This window comes from Grus americana, chromosome 22 (genome assembly GCF_028858705.1).
Source record: "Grus americana isolate bGruAme1 chromosome 22, bGruAme1.mat, whole genome shotgun sequence".
NCBI classification, from domain to species: domain Eukaryota; kingdom Metazoa; phylum Chordata; class Aves; order Gruiformes; family Gruidae; genus Grus; species Grus americana.
In genome coordinates, this window is record NC_072873.1 from 8,433,253 (window position 1) to 8,456,239 (window position 22,987).

Here is a 22,987-nt window from a genome sequence, read left to right on the forward strand (position 1 = left end):
AGGCTGCCCAGAGAGGTTGTGGAGTCTCCTTCTCTGGAGAGATTCCAAACCCTCCTGGATGCCGTCCTGTGCAACCTGCTCTGGGTGATCCTGCTCTGGCAGGGGGTTGGATGAGATGATCTCCAGAGGTCCCTTCCAGTCCCTGCCAATCTGGGATTCTGTGTGATTCTCTGCTGCCTGATTGGCTCCACCATTGCCCCTGAAAGAGGAGTTTTGGTTCTCTGCCTCCGTGTTGCATTGAACATGTGGCACGTCCCAAACTGGGTGGGTGAAATGGCAACACTTGTGCCAGGGACCTGGGGTGGGAGATCACACTGGGGAAGTGGGGCACGTTGGTCACCACATCGAGGTATCACGAGGACTTGGCTTCAAACAGCAGAGAAGCATCTTCATGGCTCCCTGCTTTCTCTTACAGGAGAAGTGGTGAACACCCACGGTCCTGTTGAGCCAGACAAAGACAACATCCGTCAGGAGCCATACACCTTGCCCCAGGGCTTCACCTGGGACGCCCTAGACCTCGGGGATAGAGGCGTGGTGAGTACAGGCAGCTTGGCACACACGTGTTGGGAGGGCGTCTCCGTTGCATGGTCGGCAGTTCCGTGCCTGGATTGCCGAAGACGGTTTTGGGGACGGGAACATGTCTTTCACCACACTGAGCAGCTCGCCAGCTCAGTGGTCGCGCCGTCTCCTTGGGGTTAGGTGGGTCTGACCTCCACCATGCAGTTACCTCTCACCCATCTCATGTTGGTCTGGTTTCTTCATGGGGATCAACAGGGACTTCTCCACATCCTCTTTAAGCGTAAGGATGCCTGAAGCCAGGAGTTTTCCCTTTGGAAGATCCTCTGGACTGTGACCCATCCCCAGGAGATGACTTGAGGGCAGCAGGACTTACTGTGTGTCCTGCTGCTTACCCCGCTCCGCAGTGGCGCCGGTTCAGGAGCCTGGAGCAGGGGGACGTGCCGGTAGCAGGGACATGGCTGCACGCGGTGCCCGTTGCTGTGGCCACGCAAGAAGCGTTCAGAGTCCTGTCTTAGGGCAACTGGGGGTTGCGATGGCTGAGTAACTCCCTTGACCTGCTTGGTCTCTCCTGCTTTAGCTGAAAGAGCTGTACACGCTTCTGAACGAGAACTACGTGGAGGACGACGACAACATGTTCCGCTTTGATTACTCTCCCGAGTTCCTGCTGTGGTGAGTGACACCACGACCGCGGAGCAGAGGGTGTTGGATGCTGGCGAGCCTGATCCCGCTGACAGCGCTGCAGCTGCCTTTGCTTGTCCCATCTCACTTCTTTCCGAAGTCTCCCTTCCCCATCTGTCACCGCATGCGTGTGTGGTGTCCCAGGTACACTGCGAGAGGGACTCTCACCCAGCCCTGCCTGCCTCTGGGTTCTTTATGATACGGGAGCCTAAAACTGGTTTATTTTCCTCTTTGTTTTGATCCCTCGAGCGTTTGAAAAAATCACGGTAGCTGAGGAGCTTCCCAGTGCCCTGGAGCTGTAGGATGAAGGCGGCTGCCAAGTAATGCTGCCAGCAATGACACTTGCAGACCTGTTGCAGTGGAGCTGCTGTTTCCTCAGGGCATTCATGAATTGAGGAACATGGTTTTCCTCCTGTGTCACTAGCAAGAACTTGCCTTGGCCATGGAGTGCAGGAATTGCCCTGGATCCCAGCGGTCCTGCTGTGTCACATCACTGTTGCACTCTCATTCCTCCTGCCTGCAAACCCACGGCTGCGTTGGGCAGTTGGAGCAGGACACGAGGCATCCCAGGACAGGATGGGGGGGCAGGAGCAGGTACACGGGGCACCTTTGATGGGACGTGACTTCTGAAGTGTGTCTCTTCTCCAGGGCGCTGCGTCCTCCGGGCTGGTTGCCCCAGTGGCACTGTGGGGTCAGGGTGGTCTCCAGCAAGAAACTGGTTGGATTTATCAGCGCGATTCCAGCCACTATCCACATCTATGACACGTGAGTGCTGCTTGGCTGAATTTCTCATCCTGCCCCTTGATGGCATGTGGGGCTTCCTGGGGGTGCTCAGGAGGTCTGGCTACGTTGTCCTCCCGACCGACTGAGCCAGACCAACGCCATTCAGCCATGGAGATGTTTTGCTGCTTGGAGGAGAAGGTGGGGGAATATTTAAAGTGGGCGGTGAAGTCCTGTGCAAGGACATCTTGTAGTTAGTGGCCGTGAAGGTTCTTTCCCTCAATGAGGGAAGTCAGCTCAGAGCTCTGGCTTACAGAAATCCTCCAGAGCTGGATGGAGACCGTTTTCCCTGGAAAAACCTTGGGTAACAGCTTAAGGGAGAGTTCTCCAAACCCAGCCCTTACCCCTTGGCCTTTCCCAAGGCTTTGACTCCTCTTTCCCTTGAAGAGGCTGGAGGTAAATTGCCCAGGGCGTTGGAGCGATCCTCCCAGGTCAGGACAGTTGTGTCTCATGCTCTGCATTGTTTCTTTCCCAAGAGAGAAGAAGATGGTAGAGATAAACTTCCTGTGTGTCCACAAAAAGTTGCGCTCGAAACGGGTGGCTCCAGTTCTGATCCGGGAGATCACACGGCGGGTTCATCTGGAGGGAATCTTTCAGGCTGTTTACACTGCGGGAGTGGTGCTGCCAAAGCCTGTGGGGACTTGCAGGTGAGTGTCTCCAATTCTCCAAAGAGATTTTGGTCTGCAGACCTTCCCTTGCTGGGGTCCCCTCTGTGATGTGTCGCATGTGTGGGATTCCCCGGGACAGGAGAGATCGATTCCAGCCCAGGTTTCTCCTCCCCACACCGTCCTTCCAGGATTAAGTCCAGTAGCTTTGCTTAAGCTGCTCGTGTATCACAAGACAGGAGACTTTCTGCACCACAAGCGCTTCAGGCTGCCCTTGTTTGTCTCTGCGGGAGCTGCTAGCCTCTTCACGAGCCAGCATGATGTTCTCGCTTGCCCTCTGATGGCAGCTACGAGAACCTCGTGCCCGTGCGGCTGTCCCGCTGGCCAAGAACAAGTCTCCCACCGTGTCTGTGTTTCTGCAGGTACTGGCACCGGTCCCTGAATCCTCGGAAGCTCATCGAGGTCAAATTTTCCCACCTGAGCCGGAACATGACTATGCAACGTACCATGAAGCTTTACCGGTTGCCCGAGGTAGGTGTCAGCCGGGGCTGTGAGCCACAGAGGCAGAGCTCATGAATTGTTTCTCGCTGGGCAAGGGATGAGGGATGGGAACTGGGGACACAGACATCTTGGCCGAGGTCGAGTCCTCTGCCTGGAGAACTGGGGTTTGTTTCATGTAGTAAATGACTCTGTCAAGCCATTGTGCTTTATTTAATCTTTATTTTTGCCCGGGTACCTGCATTTTAAGGGCAAATACTTGCAGCTAGAGGACCCTGTGAGCTTTTGTTTCATGGTGAGTCATATCCTGTCCTCCTGGTAAAACGAGAACACAGATATGACAGCCTTCATCTGTCCAAACACAGCCTCAGAGTGACCTTGAGTTGGGTTAGTCCCTCATTCTTCAGTCAAACTGATCAGTTCTGTCACTGCAGTTGTCCTGCTGGGGAAGTTCCCCAGCTGGATATGGGAGAAAAAACAAACAAAACATTAAAATTGCCACCCCCTTCCCCGACCTTGTTGGCTTCCTTCTGTCGGTCAGAGCTGCTCGTTTCGGTTGGAGAGCGCTGCTTTAGTGCTGGGCAGCACACGGCTCCTGTCTTCTGCCTCCCACCTCGGCAAAGGCACCAGCTGCTCTTCTGTAGCTACCGACTTTTGCGCAGAACCCCAGACCCAGAAGCAGTCCGTGCTGCTTGATCTGGGCTTTGCTGAGCAATCCCGACCCTAGATTAGGATTAAGTCCGACTGGAAATACCATCAGGCGGTTCCTTGTGGTGCCCAGGGCGCATCTCCCAGCCCGTCCCTGCCGCATGGGAGCAGAGACGTGGAGGGAAGCAGAGATCATGCGTGGTTGGTGGGTAGGAGGCCATTTCCAGCAGGACTTGACCTGGCACGTGGGGCTCTGGGACCCACTGTGCTTCTCTGCCGTCTTTGCCATCGGTGCCACGGCCGATCCCTTCCATCCGGCCGGGCAAGCAGGGCTGGGGGAGAGTGCTGGGTTATGGGACTGAAAATGGGCTGATCTAAGAAGAGAGTGTCTCTGTGCCGCTTGTCGGAGAGCCCTTGGGTGATAAAAGCCACTGTGCAAGCAACGCAAACGATTTGTCCCACTTTCTGTAGACTCCCAAGACTCCCGGCTTGCGGCCAATGGAGCACAGAGATATCTCCGCAGTGCACAAGCTCTTGACCGAGTACCTGAAGCAGTTTCACCTGACGCCCGTCATGAGCCGAGAGGAAGTGGAGCACTGGTTCTTACCTCAGGAGAACATCATCGACACCTTCGTGGTAGAGGTGAGGGGGCAGGAGCAGGACAGGGAGGTGTTTTCCTGGGTTTCTGCCTCCACTGGAAGAGTGTGCGGCAGCTGTGGGAACAATCGGGGAGGTTGGTGCCCTGGGCAGTGAGATGCTCTTCCAGGGTGGGAGGTTTGCGCTGCTGGAAGATGGTGCCTCTCCATCCTGGGCTGCCCTGAGTCTCCTCGCAGGGAGCCCACACTTCACTCAAGACTGGCAAAGCCCCTCTAAGGCTCCGGCTGGGCTTTATCCTGGCTCTGACATGTTGCGGTGTCACTTTTGGCTTCCAGAGCGCCCCGGGGGAGGTGACAGACTTCCTGAGCTTCTACACACTGCCCTCCACCATCATGAACCACCCAACTCACAAGAGCCTGAAAGCTGCTTACTCCTTCTACAACGTCCACACCAAGACGCCTCTCATCGACCTCATGAGCGATGCTCTCATACTCGCCAAGTCGGTGAGTGATGGCAGGGCTGGGGCGGCACTGCCGGGCACTGGGCAGCTCCCTGCTCGCCTGGTCACCCTTGGGTTTATGGGGAGGGCCGGCCGCGGGGCAGGGATTTACAAATCCAAATCCTAAAGGATCTGCCGCCCAGGAGAAGAACGCAGGGGTAGTCTGAACCCTCTGGCCAGCGTTGGGCTGAGCTCAGGGTGTCTGCTCATTTCTTACAGCAAACGATGTTGCCCTGCATCTGTAGTGCTTGAATTGAGGGTGGGTACGCCGATGCTAAATCCTTCCCCTTCAGCCTCGGTCCCTTCTTCTGGGGGTGCAAAGCTGATGGAGGGAGGGCAGGTAGCTCACGGATGGGAGGAACTCCCCAGCACCTAAGCAGGAGCTGATGGCTTCGTGTCTTGCCTTTGCAGAAAGGATTCGACGTCTTCAATGCACTGGATCTCATGGAAAACAAAACCTTCCTGGAGAAGCTGAAGTTTGGGATTGGGGACGGGAACCTGCAGTATTACCTGTACAATTGGAAGTGTCCCAGCATGGCGCCAGAGAAGGTCAGTGCCTCTGGCTGGTGGGGTCCTCCAGCGCGCGGGAAAGGGGTCTTGTCCCTGCAGCCCCAGGGAGATGAGCGTGCTGACACACGCCTCGGCGTTCCCAGGCCAGCAGGACACAGTAACAGGTGAATCCAGGGACAGCTCCTCTCTGCTCTCCCCGCTGTGCCTGTGCAGAGGGTGTCCCTGGGGAAAAGCGCCCACCGCTTGTCTCCCCAGGCTCATCTTGGACTAGGGCAGGTTCAGAGTCCTAAACCTCACGTGCATCCGCACGCAGGACCCCTTCCCTCTGTGGAAGGAGGCCAGGTCCAGAGAGGAGACGGGCTGCAGGGTGACAGACTGGACACCGGTGGTTGACAGTCACTTGTCCACAGCTGGGAGGCAGTTGCTGTGCCCTGTGAGCCCGCACGGGACCCAGGTGTCACCGTGCAGCCTGGCAGTGTGTCAGTCTGGTGTGGCGGGACAAGACGAACAAGAGGCCCTTTAGAGAGAACAGACGAGCTTGAGAGCCGTTGGGTTGTCGTCAAGCAGGACCCCGTGACTATGAGGAGCTCTGTCAGCGCAGTCACTGGTGGCACGTGCAGAGGGGCCGAGCCACGGGATCACTGGGCTGTCACCTTGTCCCCAGGGCCAGCCCTGGGCCATTTTTAGGCAGCACCTGGTTGCTACTGTGTCTCCACCCCAAAGATGTGGTTCAGCATCTGTCTGGTCTGCAGCCGCCTCGGAGGGGACGGTGCTTGAGAACCAGAAGCTTCCTGACTGCCCAGTGCTGCAAGCCCGCCTGCGCTAATTAACACCTTAACGGCAGTAACGAGGCATTGGTTCCCTTCGCAGAGTGCATGAAGCCAGGTCTCTGGGTACAAACCCACGTGCCTTAAACCAGTCTTGCTGTGCCACTGGGCCTTTCAACAAGCTGCAGGCGGTTGCTGGGAGGTTTAAGCGATCCCTTTTCTCACTGGGAGAGCTGGTGGGTTGGAGAGCCTGGGGTCCCGTCACGCCGCGGCCGGAGAGCACCCAGCAGTGCCAGCTGCCCGCAGAGGGGCCTGTCCCAGTGCCAGGCTCTCAGGAAGCAGCTTCTCCAAAATCTGTTGTTACTTAGCGTAGAAGCAACCTTGGCCCATAAATCAAGGCTGTCTTGACTGCCCGGACTTGTCACACCCCAAACATCTGTCCTCTCCCCAGGTCAGAGCTGGGCAGAGTCCGTGCGCCCCATCAGCCGCACACTCAGGGCTCTCCCTGCTCCCAAATATCCCAAAGCCAATGGGGAAACCCACACGGACAACACCGAGCCCTCCCGCTTGGCACGGCGAGGGCTTGCGAGCTGTCCCCGCCTGGAGCCGGGCCTGGGGCAGAGGACGGTGGTGGTCGGGCACCTCTTGACCCGCCGTCTCCGTTGGCTCCCCCAGGTTGGACTGGTGTTGCAGTAAATGAGCCCTTGCCAGGAGAACGCAGCGCCGCCAAGGAGCCGGGCCCGGTGGAGGTGCTGCCCTCGTCCTTTCCACCAAAGCTGGACCCGCGCTGGGAGAGGTGGAACTGAACCAGCTGCTCACCGCCTGGAATCACTGACTGCGTCCCACAGCGCCGGCCGCCGCTCCCCCGCTGGCGTCAGCGGTCTCCTTTGTTTTGATTTAATTGCATCCTCGTAAAGACGTGATCAAGGGAATGTAACTGCTGAAACTAGCTCATGATTGGCATATAATGGAGTTAACGGGTGAATAATAAAAGTATATATTATATATATTTTAAATCTTTCCTGTTCCAAACTGACACGAGTTGCATTCGTCTGCTGAAGGCTGCCTCCGGGTCGCTGGACCGTGACTTTTCTCGACGGGGCCAACCGAGGTAGATGCTTGCTGCGCCAAATGGCTTGGCGCCGGCGCGGTGGAGCACCAGGGTGCAGTGGCCAGGCTCCTGCCTGTCTGGAGGGTGTTTTGGGCTCCGTCCCCTGCTCGGCTGTTTTCCCCTGGTTTGCTCCCTCCTCCGTTAAACTCTGTCCTTCCCGCAGGTGCCTGGAGAGGGAGGATGGCACCGTCCCTCCCGCAGGCTCAGGAGCACGTCGAAATTTCTTTCTAAGGGCTATTTGTGCAAGCGATGCCTTGTCCCTTCTCCTCCCCAGTCTCGGACACTCGAACCCTCTCTGCTCAATGGGGCAAGCACTGAACCGAGGAGCAGCAACGCCCGAAGACACGGGGGGACTCGGCTCCTCACTGCCGCTGGAGCTCGTCCGGCGCACCCCGCTCTGCTTGGACTCCTCGCGGTCAGTTCCTCTCCGCCACCCCTTGTGACGCCAGGGCTGCAGGCATCGGGGATGATCTGTCGCCGCTGCCGCACCTCGGGGCTCTCTGCTCAGCTGCTTTTCTCTGGAAGCGTGGAAATACAGATACACACGCAAGCAACTGTCCTGCGACACGCCATCGGCATCACCCTGGGGCTTCAGCCTCTCCAGCCACCCTGGTGCCTCTTCCACCGGGCTCGTCATCTTGTGCTGTGGAAACCTCTGAGGTAAAGGAATTGTTTTCTTTCGTGGAAACCCTTTATCCCATCAAGATGTCTTGGGGAACAAGCACCCGGGCAGCCCGCCGCCTCTCACCGTGACGTGAGCCGTGTCCACGAAGAGCTCCGAGATGCTCCTGCCCTCCCAGCCAAAGGTTTCCAAAGCTGCATGCCAAGGCCAAGACCCTGTCTATGCACTCCCACGCCTCCTTGTCCCTCTGTGCCCCCCGTCATGCCCTGTGGCATGCCACAGACCCCAAGAGTCTTTGCCCACCCTGGCCCTGGACCTGTGGGGCATCTGTGGGGGGCCAGGAGCCTGTCACGTCCCCCCCGCCCCGGCAGTGCCATCGCACCCCCCCTCCCTGCTCGGGGTCCCGTGTCACCTATGCAAGTACCTCCACGTCCCCTCCCGTGTCCCTGGTGTCCTGGGCTGGGTGAGGCTGGGTGTGGGGGGTGTCCGGTGGGACCCTCCCCCTGTCCCCATGCCAGTTTTGGGGGCTGCTCCAACGAGCTCCCCCCCAGCCCCCATGGGTGCAGCACCCATGAGTGCTTGGCAGCTCCCCGGGGCAGTGCTGCGTTTGGGTGGGGGCTCAGCCCTATCCCCGCCCCCAGCCTCTCCCTGCCACCGAATGGGCCCTGGGAGGTGACAGGGACACCAGGACAGGCGCTGTTAAAATAAAACCTTTATTTGACTGGCTTGACACTGGGGTATCAATCTGTGACGGCTGCCGGTGCTAGAGCAGCGGGTGGGAACGCGGCCACCAGCCAAGCGAAGCCTGGACGCCGTGGGCGCAGAGTGGCACGTAGCGGCAGGGTCCCCTCGGGGACCTCGTGGTGATGGCACCGTCCTTGCAGCCCGAGGTGGGGCTGGGATCGAGCGTGGCCAGCAGTGGTGGCGTTTGGGGGTTGCTGTTGCCCTTCTCGCCCCGCTGGGGCTGTGTTGGACTTTTGGTGGCCCGGCCACCCCATCCTGGTTGTCACAGCGTCCCTGTGCCCTCGGGGTCACAGCCCGGGAGGGGAGGAGCGGGGCACGGAGGCCAGCAGGTGGGGTGGCCCTATGGGACATGGAGGGGGTCCCCTATGCCCCTGGAGTCCCCCAGCCAGCCCTGCTGTCACCACGGCCAAGCAAGCGGTGTCCCCAGGCTGTCCCCACACAGGGAACAGGGTGTCTCTGGCGCAGGAGGGCACCCACCCCACAAAGGCCCGTGTTGTCCCCCATGCGGGGACACGACATCCCTCCCGCCGGGACCACGGTGACGTCACAGGCTCTTACATCGAATGTGCACAAAGAGCGTGGCGGGGGACAGGGATGCCCCGTCCTTGGAGAGCAGATGGATGTGACGGTACCCTGGGGACAGAGACAGGGGCTGAGCGGGGGGGGGGGGGGGCCGTCCCCATCCCTGGGGGGGAGCAGGGCGGATGCACACCCACCTTCCCGCATGCTGCCCAGCGGCAGGGTGAACTGCCCCACGAAGTCGTTGCAGGAGGTGCTGTCGTAGTCCTCCACCACGAAGCGCACCAGGGCCAGCTCGGGTGCTCGCAGCCGGAAGCTCAGCGTCTCCTCCCAGCGCGGGTTGAAGCCTATGGCACCGGGACGGGCGTGGGCACGGCCACCGCGGCCACCCGCCACCCAGGGAGTGGGGACCGGCTCGACCGTCCACTGTGCTCACCCCTGCCCTGGCTTAGCTGCCATCCTGCACCAGGGTATGTGGGGACTGGGGCGGAATGGGGGTGATACTGGGGCCAGGCTGGGCTATACTGGGGGAATGGGGTCATACTGGGACTGTGATGGGCTATACTGGGGGAGTGGGGGCCATACTGGGGCCATGCTGGGCTATACTGGGGGAGTGGGGGCCGGGCTGGGCTATACTGGGGGTGTGGGGGCCATAGTGGAGCCAGGCTGGGCTATACTGGGGGAATGGGGGTCATATTGGGGCTGTGATGGAGTATACTGGGGGTCATACTGGGCTTGGGCTGAGTATACTGGCAGGTAGGAGGGAGTAGCGCTGGGGAGGACTGGGACATGCTGGGACCCTGCCACTGGTGGGGATCAGACTGTGCTGGGGTCGGGGCACTGAGGGACTGGGGTGCACTGGGAGGACTGGGATGTCCTGGGTACCGGCTCAGCTGGGGGTGGTGGCTGGGGTGCGGGGGGCAGTGGGTACCCAGGGTATGGGGTGCCCGAGGGCTCTGCCACCCCCCGCGGGTCAGGGTGCCCAGGGGATCCAGGTGCTTTGGGGTGTCTCTGGGGACTGGGTGTCCCTGGTTGTCCCTGGGGACTGGTGGCCGCACCGTGGTGGCCCGGCGGGCGCTCACCATTGTTGAGCTTGTGGTGGGTCTGCTGCTTGCTGCAGTCGGCCGGGACGCCGTGGATCTCCACCCGCACGAAGGGGTCCACGATGGAGCTCCCCTTCTCCCTGTTCAGCTTGGGCAGCTGCTGCGCCGTGATCACCTGGGGACAGAGGGTGCTGGGGGACGGCGGCACGGGGCACCGCGGGGTGGCAGAAGGGACGTGGGTGGCACTTGGCTGGGTGTGGGGACAGGGCTGGTGCCCCCCAGGAGAACGGACGTGGGGGACGCTCAGCTGGGAGTGGGGAGGAGGGAGGTGGTTGGTGCCGCCTCGGAGAAGGGACATGGCTGATACCAGCTGGGTTTGGAGACAGGGTTGGCATCACCCAGGAAAAGGGATGTGGGTGGCACTTGGCCAAGCATGGGGATGAGGTCAGCATCACCCAGAAGTAGGGACATGGCTGGTACCCAAACAGATGTGAGGACAGGGTCAGTGTCCTCAGGAGATGAGAGGCAGGTGGCACCCAGGTGGGTTTGGAGTTGGTGGCACCCAGGAGAAGGTGTGCGAGTGTCACCTGGCTGGACATGGGGTTGGCATCACCCAGAATGGATGTGGGTGGCACCTGGCTGGACATGGGATTGGCATCACCCAGAACGGATGTGGGTGGCACCTGGTTGGGTGTGGGGTTGGTGGCACCTGGGAAAAGGGATGCAGGTGGCACCTGGCCAGGCACAGGAATCTCATGGGTGACACCTAGCAGGGACACGGGTGGCACCCACCCAGGCATGGGGCTGGGGGGAGCGGGGTGCCCTCACCCTGACATGCAGCACCAGGCGGTGGGGCCCCTCTCCGGGGGGGCTGCGCAGGCAGGGGGGCTTCAGCACGTAGCCACAGCACCCGTTGCCCAGGAAGCGCCCAGTGTTCAGGTCCATCTCGTAGCCCGGCGTCTGGAAGTTGAGGGCCACTGTGGGGATGGGGGGACGGGGCGTCAGGGTGGGTGACGGCTCCAGGGTGGGGGGGGTCAGGTCATGGGGTGTCCCCTGGGGGTCTTGGGGTCTCACCCAGCTGGCAGCCGGCGTTCCACATCTCCTGGGGGTTGTAGTTGGAGGAGTTCATCTTCAGCCCCAGCGGGTAGATGCGGCTGAGCTGCCGGGCGTTGTACCGGACGAGCGCCGGACCTGGGAGGGGAGAACAGCTGAGCGGGGCCGCTGCACCCATGGGTGCCGGTGCAGGGCCCTGCCCGCAGGTGACGGTGTCCTGCCTGCACCTGTGGACATGGAGGGACCCTGCCTGGCTGGGTGGACCCAGAGCCTGAAACATGACCCAGACCCTGAGATCAGACCCTAACCCTGGACTTGACCTTGGACCTGGACCCTGAACCCCTGACTCCAGACCCTGACCCCAGACCTCAGGCCCTGGATGCTGACCCAGATCTTAATCTGAGTCCTGGACCCCTGACCCTGGATCCTGACCTTGACCCCACACCTTGACTTCAGAACTCAGATCCTGACCCCAGACCTTGACCCTGGACCCTGAACCCAAACCCCAGACCTTGACCCCAGACCTCAGTCCCTGGACCCTGTCCCAGATCTTAATCCCAGCCCCAGCCCCCAGCCCTGGCCCTGGACCCAGATATCACACCCCAAACCCTGACCCCAGACCCTTACACCAGACCCTGATCCTGGACCTGTGACCCTCGTCCTGGCCCCTGGTCCCACCAGACCAGAGCAGCATGGCCAAGGGTAGCACAGCCCCTGACCTCCACCCACAGAGCCACCCCGGTGACAGAGCCCATCTGTCTCAGCCCCGTCCTGCATCCCAGTGAGGTCAGGAGCATGGAGCCACCCTGTCCCCATCCCCATCCTGTCGCCCTCACCCGCCTCCTTGATGAGCTTCCGAGCCTTCCTCTCGCTGAAGGAGGACATCTCGCAGGGCCGGGGGTTGCGCAGGGCATGGGCCAGGCCGGGGAAGGGGACAGCCTGGCAGTACACCACCACAGCTGACAGCTCCGGGGCCACCTGTGATGCGTCCTTGGCCTGTGGGAGTCACCCTGGTGTCAGGACCACCCTGGCTCTGGTGGGCACCCAACTGCCTGAGGGTCTACAGACCCCCCTACCCTGCTAGTGCTGAGTGCTGAGACTGCCAAGGTCATGGAGACCCCCAAAGTGATGGAGAACCTCAGTCAATGGAGACCCCAGGGTGATGGAGACCCCAAAGTGATGGAGAACCTGAGCTGTGGAGACCCCGAGATGATGAAGAACCCAAAGTGACGGACAACCCAAGATGTTAGAGACCCCAAGGTGATGGAGACCCTGGAGTGATAGACCACCCAAGATGATGGAGAACTTGTGATGGAGAACTGAGGCAATGGAGAACACCCCCTCAAGGCAATGGAGACCCCAAGGGGTCACTTTGGAGACCCCAAAGTGATGGAGACCCAAGGTCATGGAGTTCCCAAGCCAATGGAGCCCCCAAGGTGATGGAGACCCCAGCAGTGGAGCACCCAGCCCAACAGAGGGAGGCACAGCCGAGGAGTCCCCCAGCTCAGTCCCCACTGCCAGGCAGTGACAGCTCCTCACTGCCCCCATGGTACCCAATCCATCAACCCACCCAGCTCCATCACACGACCCACCTGTAGAGGTTTGATGTCCTGCAGCGACTGCAGCGACTGGAAGAGGAGAGAGCAGGGCTGCATCGGGGGATGCTGGTGGTGCTCACCTGCCCCGGGCCCCAGCACTGCTGGGTGGGTGGTCCTGGTGGTCCCATGGCACTGCCACGATGCCGTGGTCCTCCAGGACCACCAGGACATCATGGGCCTCCAGTACTACCGGGATGCCATGATCCCCTGGTACCATAGTCCTGGGACAGCCCCTTACCTGCCGGCTGCTTTTCTCCTGCAGCTTCTCCTCCTCTTCTTCCTCCTCCTCTTCATCCTCCTCAGGATCCGGAAGGGAGGTGACACCCTGGGGCTCATGCCATGGCTCTGGCAGCTTCTTGCCCTTCACCAGGACCTTCCCCTTCAGCTGCTGTGAGAGGAAGGGCCGAGCTCAGGGCTCGGAGGGGACATGGGGACACCATAGCGGGCGGGCGGGTGGCCTTACCTCTGGGGACGGGAGGTCATGGGGGTCCTGCCCCTCCAGTGGCTGCGTCAGCAGCATGTCCCCCAGAATGGCCTTCATGTGCTGGGCCATGGTGGCCTGCTGCTCCAGCCCACAGTGGTTCTCCAGGGACAGGATGACGGGGTATGGCGATTGCTGGGGACGGGGACGGGGACAGGCAGCGCTCAGCACCCAGTGCCCAGCACCTGTCCCAGGGCTGCCGGCACCCGGCTCACCTTGAAGGCATAGTCACGGATGCTCTCAATGACATCACGGAAGAGGATTTTGGAGGTGAGTGTGTGGCCATGGTAGACAACAGGTTCCCCATCGGAACCCTCCCAGCAGTCCAGCTCCACGCAACGGCATCCCGCCATCAGCGCCCTGCCACCGCACCATCACCGGATGAGTCCCCGTGCTGCCATGGCACCACCAGACCGGCCACACATGGAGCATCCAACCAGGGGCACCCACCTGACGTAGGCTTCGGTGCTGCTGGTGCCACCGATCTGGTTGTGGGTCAGGTAGGTGTTGTGGGAGGAGGAGATGAAGTAGTGGCACAGGGGCTGGCTCATGTCCTGGTGCACCTTGGTGTGCTCCTGGTTGAGGATGTCACCGGCAGCCGAGAGGAGGTACATCATGAAGCCATCCAGCATCATCAGGTCCTGCTGCCTGGCTGTGGGATGCAGCGGCAGGGTGTCGCAGAGGGCTGGCACCCTGGGGACCGTCCCCACCTGGATGTCTCCTCTCTCCCAGTAGTGCCATGTTCACCCCAGACCTGGCACTGCAGCACCCAGGAGATGTGTTAAGTTCCCTTGAGTGTCCCATCTCCATCCTGATGTCCACCATCCTGCTAATGCCACATCTACCCTAGGGGTACTACTGTGACACCCAAGAGACATGGATGTCCTTCATCCCCACCATGTCCTCCTTGTGCCATGTTCACCCTGGACCTGCCATGGTGGGACCCAAGGGATATGGAGGTCCCTTGGCAGTGTCACATTCACGCTCAGGTTGGTACTGCATCACCTAGGAGACACGGAGGTCCACCTGCTGTCCATCCCCACCTTCATGTCCCCTGTCCTCACAGTGCCACATCCACCAGGGACCAGCAAGGCCACATGTTGGACTGCTGACACCCGGTGCCACCCCGGGGAATGGACACAGGGACACTCACCCAAGCCTTGGAGGACCCCATACCAGCTTTGGGGAGGTGACACCACCAAGCAGAGCCCCATCCCCACGCCATCCATGACCTCCCTTGGCTCCGGCAGCACCCATCCCACCGTCCCACCACCACCCACGCTGGTCGTCCTCAGCCGTACCCTTCTCGTTGAGCTCGTAGGCGTGGATGACAGCACGGGCCTGGCGCAGGCTGGCGTCCTCACCCTGATCCCGTAGGAAATCCTGCAGCTCCTCAGCTGACAGGACGCGGTCCTCACCCGAGTAACGCCCAAAAAGCTCCTCCAGCTCCGGCCGCCGCAGCAGCCGTCGGCAAAACTCCTCCAGCTCCCGGCCCTCCAGCCGCTCGTCACCCGAGTGGTCGCACTCCTGATGGGACCGCAGCCCAACCTCGGGGACCGTCCCCTGCCCGTGGGGAGGGGTACAGCCACCCCCTGCCTCGGCCCTTGGGGTTGGTGGCGTGTGCGATGAGTTTGGGGGGGGCTCAGCTACTGGCATGAGAGCTCAGGGATGGGTTGTGCCTGGCGGGGTGTGGGGGCGTGTCCCCTCTGTCCCCCCACCCATGGCCCTCTGACCATCCAGTCTGGGATGGAGCAGAGCGGAATGCCGTGCCTCAGTTTCCCCAGGTGGAAAGGGACTTTGGGAGATGGAGGGAAAATGTCACATCTTGGGGACCCACAGAGCAGCGAGGGGGACAGCTCACCCAACCATTGGTGGTGGGCCCAATGATGGTGGGTGGCTTTGGGTGTGATGAGTTTGACAGTTCTCTGTGCTTAGGAAAGCAGAGAGGGAGCCAGCATTCCCTCCTGGTGACAGCAGTGGGGGACAGCGGGTGATGGAGCATGGGACGGGTACCTTGAAGAGCTTGTAGGCGTAGACATCATCCATGTCGATGTTGATCATCCTCAGCATGCTCTTCACCTCCCGGAAGGACATCTTGTTGTCCTTGTTCCTGTCTGCTCGCTGCAGGACCCCATGGATCCAGCTATGCCGGGGTAAGGAAACCACCCGGCGTCACCCCCACGGCCGTCCCCATCCTGTCCCCAAGCCCCCATAGCTCCGACAAAGGATATTGGTCGAGCTTCTCCAGTTGACTCATGGTTTGCAGCCGCACCATCAGCTTGGTGAGCCCTTGCACCCAGTGGCGGGCGTCCTCCTCACCCCGCGCGGCCAGGTCGAGGTTCTTGCGCCTGCCCTTGAAGACGAGGGTGAAGCAGTGCCGCTCGGGGAAGGCGGCACCATACTTGCGTAGACCCTCCGACTGGTGTCCCTCGCGTACCCCCTCGACGTGCATCACCGAGACTGCAGGGACACGCGCGGTGACGGGGTCACCCCAGGGTTTGGGGCGGTCCCTCGGCATTTCCCACACCCATGAGCATCCTACAAGACATCCCGGCTGCTGATGGACACCCTACGTGTCCCCAGGGCCACCCCAGGGGACCGGGGCTCGGCTTCTGTTGATGCCGCAGCCGGGCTTAACCACTAATCCCAGGCGAGACAGGAGCTGTGGCCGCTGTCCCCCGCGGGGACGGGGACGGGGACGGATGGAGCGGTCCTGCAGTGGTGCCAGCTCCGGGCACCCATCCCGGATGAGAGGGGGGAAGGAGACAGGTGACGACAGGGAGCGGGGACAGAGTCTGGCCGGGATGGGGACGGGACCTGGAGCTGGTCCCAAGGGGGACAGGGGAGGGTGGGGGCTCTGGAGGCTCAGCCTGGGTGTACTGGGAAGCACTGGGGGGCACTGGGTGCAGTGGGGTGGAGTTCGGGTCCTGGGTGGGGGGTCTGTGTTCTGGACTGGGGTCCACATCTCAGGTCAGGGTCTGGGTCCTAGGCTGGGGGGGCAGGTCCCAAACCGGGGTCTGGGTCCTGAACTGGTGTCTGGGTCCTGGGTGGGCGTCTGGGTGGGGGTCTGTGTCCTGGACTGGGGTCTGGGTCCTGTGTTGAGGTCTGGGTGCCAGGTTGGGGTCTCTGGGTGGGGGTCCAGGTCTCAGGTTGTGGGCTAGGTCCTGGGGTGGGATTTGGGTCCTGGGGTGGGGTCTGGGTCCTGGGTGGGCATCTGGGTGGGGGTCTAGGTGCCGGGTCATGCCCAGGTCCCCAAGGGCAGGTCTGGGGCACCGCCCAGGTCTCAACCCCTCCCTGACGTGGTCCAGGGTCCCCGAGCCCCCAGGGGATGGTCCCCAGCACCGGCACTCACAGCTCTGCTGGGAGCGAGCGCGCCCGAAGCGCCCCTCGAAGCAGACGGTTGCCCCGTCCTCCTGCAGGCGGAAGAGCCGCTCCCTGGGGCCCCCCCGGGACTTGATCTTCCGGAGCAGGGAGCCCCGCAGCATCCGCTGGATGTCCTCGTCCTCCGTCAGGCCTGCGGGGACCAGCCCGTGGGCACCCTGCGCAGGTACCGGGGGGGACTGGGGGGCACTGGGACGTACTGGGGGCTCTGGGGGTGTACTGGGGGTACTGGGTGGGAGTGGGCTCGGTGCACATGTGTATGCACATCTGCATGTGTACACCCCCACACATCCCATGGGATGGCACGGCATAGGACAGACGGGACAGCATGGGACAGATGGGATGGGACGGGACAGACGGGATGGGATGGGATGGGATGGGATGGGATGGCATGGGATGGGATGGGATGGGATGGCATGGCATGGCATGGCATGGCATGGCATGGCATGGGACAGGATGGACGGATGGACAGGAGAGGGCGATGGCATGGGATGAGATGGGACCAATGTGACATGATGTGACAGCACAGACAGGACATGACCGGACAAGATGGGACAGGTGGGATGGGACAGGACAGGGTGGGGCAGACAGGATGGGAGGGAACAGAGTTGGGCAGGACAAACATGATGGGACAGGACTGGATGGGATGGCACCGGATGGGATATCATGGGGTGGGACAGGACGTGACAGGGCAGACAGGGCAGGATGGGACATGATGGGACAGATGGGATGGGACGGGACAGACGGGATGGGATGGGATGGGACAGACGTGATGGCACAGGCAGACAGGACAGGACAGGATGGGATGGGACGGGACAGCATGGGATGGGACAGACAGCACAGACGGGATGGGATGGGATGGGATGGGATGGGATGGGATGGGATGGGATGGGATGGGATGAGACGTGATGGGATGGGATAGGACAGGACAGGACAGGACAGGGCAGACAGGACAGGACGGGATGGGATGAGACATGATGGGATGGGACAGGACAGGACTGGGCAGACAGGACAGGATGGGATGGGACAGACGGCGCAGACAGGACAGGACAGGACAGGACAGGATGGAACAGGACAAGACATGATGGGATGGGATGGGACGGGATGGGACAGGACGGGACAGGGCAGACAGGAGAGGACAGAGAGGACAAGCCACTGCCAGCCGGCCCCTCTGGGGCTCCCTGTGGCCGGCCGGGAGGGACAGGGCAGCGTGGTGGCAGAGCCCTGCTCACGCAGCACAGCCCAGCCGCTAAATCCCAGCAAAGCCGCCCAAATCCTGCGTGGGGAGCGCCAGGACAGTGCCGGCAGTGGAGGTCGGGCCGGGAACGATGACGGGGTGGCCTCCGGGGACCCGCAGGCCCACGCCTGGGCTCACAGCGGGGCCGGGACTTTTCCGTCTATTCTCCAAAGAGGAGTTATTTCCTCCCTTTTTATTTTGGCAGCCAGTCCTTCAGAGCAGCCCCAGCGCCCATGGCCCTGCTCCGGCCAGAGACGCTGCTCCTGGGCTGGGACACGGCAGGTTTGGGGCCGAGCAGGGACATCCCGAACCAGCCACGGCCTTGGGAACATGGCCACCAGCCACTACCACCTCCTGCACGGTCACATCCTGCGTGGTGCGGGACGGAGGGCACCTTCAGAGGGCCCGTACGGACACACGGATGCACAAGCATATGGATGCACGGATGTATGGATGCATGGATACAGGCACATGGGTACAGACGGATGGACACATGGATTGTCATCACACGGGCACACAGGGTCACGGGTGCACAAGTGTATGGATGCATGGACACACGGATGCACGGACACACGGACATATGGATACACTGATACATGGACAGATGGATGCATGGATATACAGATGCGGGGATGTATGGATACATGGATGCACTGATGCAACGACACGCGGATACGTGGATGCACAAATATATGGATGCACAAATATATGGATGCTCGGATGCAGGGATGCATGGATACAGGCACATGGGGATACAGCTGGACGGACATACAGATCCTCAGCCAGGTGCACAAGTGTACAAACGTGTGGACATAGGGATGCACTGATTGATACACGGACACACGGACGCACAGACGCAGAGATGTATGGATACATGGACGCACGGACACACAGATGCAGGGCTGTATGGATACATGGACGCACAGACATATAGATGCAGGGATGTATGGATACGTGGACACATGGACACACAGATGCAGGGACAGATGGATGCGCTGATGCAAGGACACACAGACACATGGGCATGTGGATACCCGGATAGACAAGCATGTGGGTGCACGCCCCATGGATGCATGGCCACAGGGACACACAGACAGACGGACGCAGGGACACGCAGAGCTGCAGCGGACGCACGGGCACACCAAGCCCTGCAGCTCCGGGCACACGGCCGCGTGCCCAAAGCCATGTGCCAGCCAGCGCAGCGATGGAAGCAAAGCCCTTCCTCCACGGCACAGGGCCAGCTCCTGCCCTGCCCGCTGCACCCACGCAGGATCGGGCCCGGCCGCCCTGGCAGGCGCACCCTGACCTTCCCGGCCACCCGCTCCTCCTGCCCACACCTCACGGGCAGCTCTGCCCGAGGCTGCTGCGGGGTCAGGCAGCGCTGTCGTGTGGGGAAACTGAGGCAGGGTGTTAGGTGAGGGTACCAACGAGCTGGAGTTGAGCCTTGGGGACAACAAATGCCCTGAGCGGAAGGACTCCTGTCACCCGTGATGTAGCCGAACTTCAACCTTGCTGCTCCTCAACATCTGGGGCAATACACAGCTATTCTGGGGCTACCTTGGGGACCTCTCCCCGCCACAGGGACCCTTCCCTGCTGTGGGGAACCCCATCCACCTTGGGGACCCATCCCTGCCACGGGGGACCCCATTAACCTCGGGATGCTCCCCGCCATGGGGACCCCTCGCCACAGTAAGGACCTCACCCAACGCCGGGGACAATTTCCTGCATGGGGACCCTGGCTCTCTCGGGGACCCCTCCCAGCCGCGGGGACCCATCGTCACCATGGGGGTGCCCATCCACTTCGGGGACCCTCCCAGCCACGGAGATCCCTCCCAGGACCCCCGCTGGCACAGCCCCCCCGGAGTTTCTGCCCTGTCCCCCCCCCTGCCCGACCCGTCGGGTCCCCCGTGTCCCCCCCGGCGGGACCGGCCCCGGGACTCACCCATTTTCTTCAAGGCTCTGCCGGGCCGGCGGGGCACACCGGAGCCGTCCGGCGGGGAGCGGGGCTGCTCGGCGGCGGGACGAGCCTTCCTGCCGCAGATCATTGTGCGGGGCCGGTGCTCCGGTACCGCCGGTACCCCCGCTCCTCCCGGTAACCCCGGTGCCCCCGGTGTCGGCGGTGCCCCCCCGGTGCCCCCCCGGTGCTCCCGGTACCCCCGATGTCGGCGGTGCCCCCCGGTGCCCCCGGCCGGTGCAGCCGGGCTGGGCGGCGGCGGAGGACGGGCTGGGGCTGGGCTGGGGTTGGGCGGCCCCGCCGGGACCGGGGCCGGGCACGGGGAGGTACCGGGAGGAGCCACATTCCAGCCCCGGCGGTGTTAACCGTTTGTGCCGGCCCGGCCCGAGACGGTGGCTGCCGGTGGTGGTCTGCACCGGGCACCGGGACGGGGCTGCACCGGGGGTGGGTGTGCACCGGGGGTGGGTGTGCACCGGGGTCCGGTCTGCACCGGGGGTGGGTGTGCACCGGCGGTGGGTGTGCACCGGGGTCCGGTCTGCACCGGGGGTGGGTGTGCACCGGGACGCGTCTGCACCGGGGATCCAGCCTGCACCGGGGGTCGTTCTGCACCGGGAACAGGCCGGGGTCCCGGTGTGCACCCGGGGAGTTGTTCTGCACGGGAGAACGGCACGGGGTGTGTGGGAGTGTGTGTATCCGTGTGTGCGTGTGTCTGTGTGTGGGGGGTGGGTGTGTGTGTGTCCCCAGCTCTGCACCGGTGTAGCCCGAAGAGCCGGTCCGCCCCGGAACAGACCGGGAGTCCCCACCTCCCCCCGGGGGTCCATCTGCACCCGGGACCGGCCCAGGGGACACCCCGGTCCCTGCCGGGGGACCCTGCTCTGCCTGGGGGGAACAGCTGCCTGCTGCCGGTGTAACCCCGGTACCGCCGGTGGGGACCCAGGGGACCCCCTCTGCCAGCCTGGGGACGGCGAGGACCCGTGGGACCCCCTCTGCCATCACAGCAGGGGACAGTGGGCACCCGTGGGACCCCCTCTGCCATCACAGCAGGGGACGCAGTCCTGCCCCGCCTGGGGACAGGGTGGCACCGGGGCTGAGGGGCCGCAGGCAGCTGCCAGGACCCCCAGGTGACCGTCCCCACCGGTGGGACAGCAGCAGGATCTGGGGACCGGCGGCACCATGAGCTGGGCAGAGAGGAGGGCAACGTCCCCAGTTCGTGTGCAGGCCTGTACACGTGTGTGTGTGGGTACATCCGTGTGTGTGCAGCCATGTGCACACGTGCACATGTGGGTGCAGATGTGTGTGCAGCCATGTACCTGTGTAGCATGTGGCTCTGTGTACACAGGTACACGTGCGTGCAACCATGTATACACGCGTGTGCGCGTGTGTGTGTATGCAGGTGCACGTGTACACGTGTGTGCATCCATGTATGTGCATGTGCATGCGTGCATGCGTGCAGCCCTGCGCACACGTGTGGCTGCACAGCTGCACGCACACACATCTGTGCAACCATTCACCTGCCTGTGCAGCTGTACCTGCACGTGTGCCCGTGCCCGTGCAAGCACATGCACGAGTTTACCCCAAATCCCTGCAATTTTACACATCGTCACCTTTCCCACAGCCACCGCTGGCTGAGGGCAGGTGGGGAGGGGACGGACGAGTGGCTGTGGGGGAAGCCCCCCTGTCCCCACCCCAGGGTCCCCATCCCTGCAGCCCGGCCAGGGCGATGAGTGACGGAGCAGAGGCAGAGCCAGGCTTTGATTTCCAGCCCGTAGTGGGGCACGGGGCTGTGTCCTTGTGACAAGGCGGAGTACCCAGGAGTGACGACGGGGCAGCTGGAGGCAACATCTGGGCACCCTGGGGCAACATCTGGGCATTCTGGGTGATACTGGAGTATCCTGGGGCAACATCTGGACACCTAGGGCAACATCTGGGCACCCTTGGTGATATCTGGGTATCCAGGAGCAATATCTGGACAGCCAGCGCAACATCTGGATGCCCTGGGTGGCAGCTGAGTACCCTGGGGCAACATCTGGACACCCAGGGCAACATCTGGGCATGCCAGGTGATATCTTGAGTATCCTGGAGCAACATCTGGGCACCCTGGGCAACATCTAGGCACTGCAGCCCGAGGCCTGGGTGACCCATGCAACATCTGGACAGCTGGCGCCACATCTGGGCAGCCCCTTGGCTATGTTTGGGGGCGCGGGGGGTACAGCCGTCCCTGAATCTTTTGGGGACATGGGGACGCAGGGACTTTTCACCAGGGACAGCCCAGCCCAGGGCAATGCCCCCTCCTGTCTGGGTTGAGGCTTTTCCCACTCCAAGAGCTGCAAAATATGAATTTATTTCTGAAAAAAAAAAAACCACCCCACCCCACCCCAGAAATCCTTAGGAAAAGCAGCCACAAACACCCTAAAAATGCACCTGCAACCCCAGAACCGAGCTCTGCTCCAGCCCCGCTCCGATTCCTCTTCCTCCCATGGGAATTGCATTACCAGGAATTCAGCAACGGATGCAATGACCCGGTGAAATGACCGGGATAAACACCTCTCGCTGCAAAATCCATGGCAAAAATAAATCCCGGTTGCAATTCCCCCTCTCCCGCGGCATTGCTATTTTCTACCGCCCGCGAGCGATTTGGAAGGAGCCCCATTGGAAAGCAACAACTCGCATTCCCGACCGCTTATAGCACAGCACGTGTCCCCGTGAATCACCGCTCGGGACTCGGGGTTGGTTTTTGCAGTGAGTCAGAGCCAGCGAGGCCCCACCGCCGTCCCCGAGCAGAAATCCTGAGTCAGAGCTGGGAAATGGCAGGAGGTTTAAAAAGCTTTGCTGCCTTTTTTTTTTTTTTTTTCTGCTGCCTCTCGAATTTGTAGAGGAGATTTTATTTTTTTTCCCAGGAGAACGTACGATGGGAATTAAGGGGGTTGGGAGGGGGTGTCCCCCCGTTTGGGTCTGGGATTTGGAAGTTGGATTAAGGGAAATTCCCCCAAATGTAGGAAAATCGGAGCGCGGAGCGACGATGCGGCATGGCACGGGGCTGCTGAAAGCTGCTTTGCATCCCCCTCCCTGCACCCAGCTCCGGGTGAGGGCTGGATCCAGGCGGTGCCCAGGGAGCCCCATCACGTCCCACATCCCCAGGGCAC

General features: G+C 61.8%; 2 protein-coding genes across 2 annotated transcripts in view; one reads left to right on the forward strand and one right to left on the reverse strand.

The window, feature by feature from the left end:
- Window positions 1–8,566, forward strand: part of NMT1 (N-myristoyltransferase 1) — a 19,522-nt gene extending 10,956 nt beyond the window's left edge. Inside the window, exons 4-12 of the mRNA XM_054801530.1 lie at window positions 416–534; window positions 1,097–1,188; window positions 1,846–1,962; window positions 2,454–2,624; window positions 3,005–3,113; window positions 4,200–4,370; window positions 4,661–4,828; window positions 5,236–5,373; window positions 6,777–8,566. Of these exons, the coding sequence (XP_054657505.1) occupies window positions 416–534; window positions 1,097–1,188; window positions 1,846–1,962; window positions 2,454–2,624; window positions 3,005–3,113; window positions 4,200–4,370; window positions 4,661–4,828; window positions 5,236–5,373; window positions 6,777–6,797 (1,106 nt within the window). The 3' untranslated portion in view covers window positions 6,798–8,566. The remainder of the gene's footprint in view (window positions 1–415; window positions 535–1,096; window positions 1,189–1,845; window positions 1,963–2,453; window positions 2,625–3,004; window positions 3,114–4,199; window positions 4,371–4,660; window positions 4,829–5,235; window positions 5,374–6,776) is intronic.
- Window positions 8,567–8,688: 122 nt separating this feature from the next.
- Window positions 8,689–19,997, reverse strand: PLCD3 (phospholipase C delta 3). Its single transcript, XM_054801528.1, has 17 exons — window positions 19,833–19,997; window positions 16,625–16,786; window positions 15,504–15,732; window positions 15,286–15,415; window positions 14,574–14,799; window positions 13,723–13,924; window positions 13,488–13,632; window positions 13,255–13,407; window positions 13,030–13,179; window positions 12,786–12,821; window positions 12,030–12,189; window positions 11,215–11,331; window positions 10,969–11,117; window positions 10,180–10,315; window positions 9,295–9,444; window positions 9,137–9,211; window positions 8,689–8,918 (listed from the first exon to the last, which is right to left on the reverse strand). Exons 1-17 carry the CDS (start codon window positions 19,933–19,935, stop codon window positions 8,866–8,868), a joined length of 2,376 nt encoding a protein of 791 aa, XP_054657503.1. The 5' UTR covers window positions 19,936–19,997; the 3' UTR covers window positions 8,689–8,865.
- Between the last annotated feature and the right edge of the window lie 2,990 nt (window positions 19,998–22,987).

Coding starts and splice junctions, on each gene's coding strand:
- PLCD3 (XM_054801528.1), bottom strand. CDS start 19,935: ATGATCTGCGGCAGGAAGGCTCGTCCCGCCGCCGAGCAGCCCCGCTCC. Junction 12,822..13,029: donor AGGAGAAAAGCAGCCGGCAG/GTAAGGGGCTGT, acceptor CTCCTCTTCCAG/TCGCTGCAGTCGCTGCAGGA. Junction 12,190..12,785: donor AGGACATCAAACCTCTACAG/GTGGGTCGTGTG, acceptor TGACTCCCACAG/GCCAAGGACGCATCACAGGT.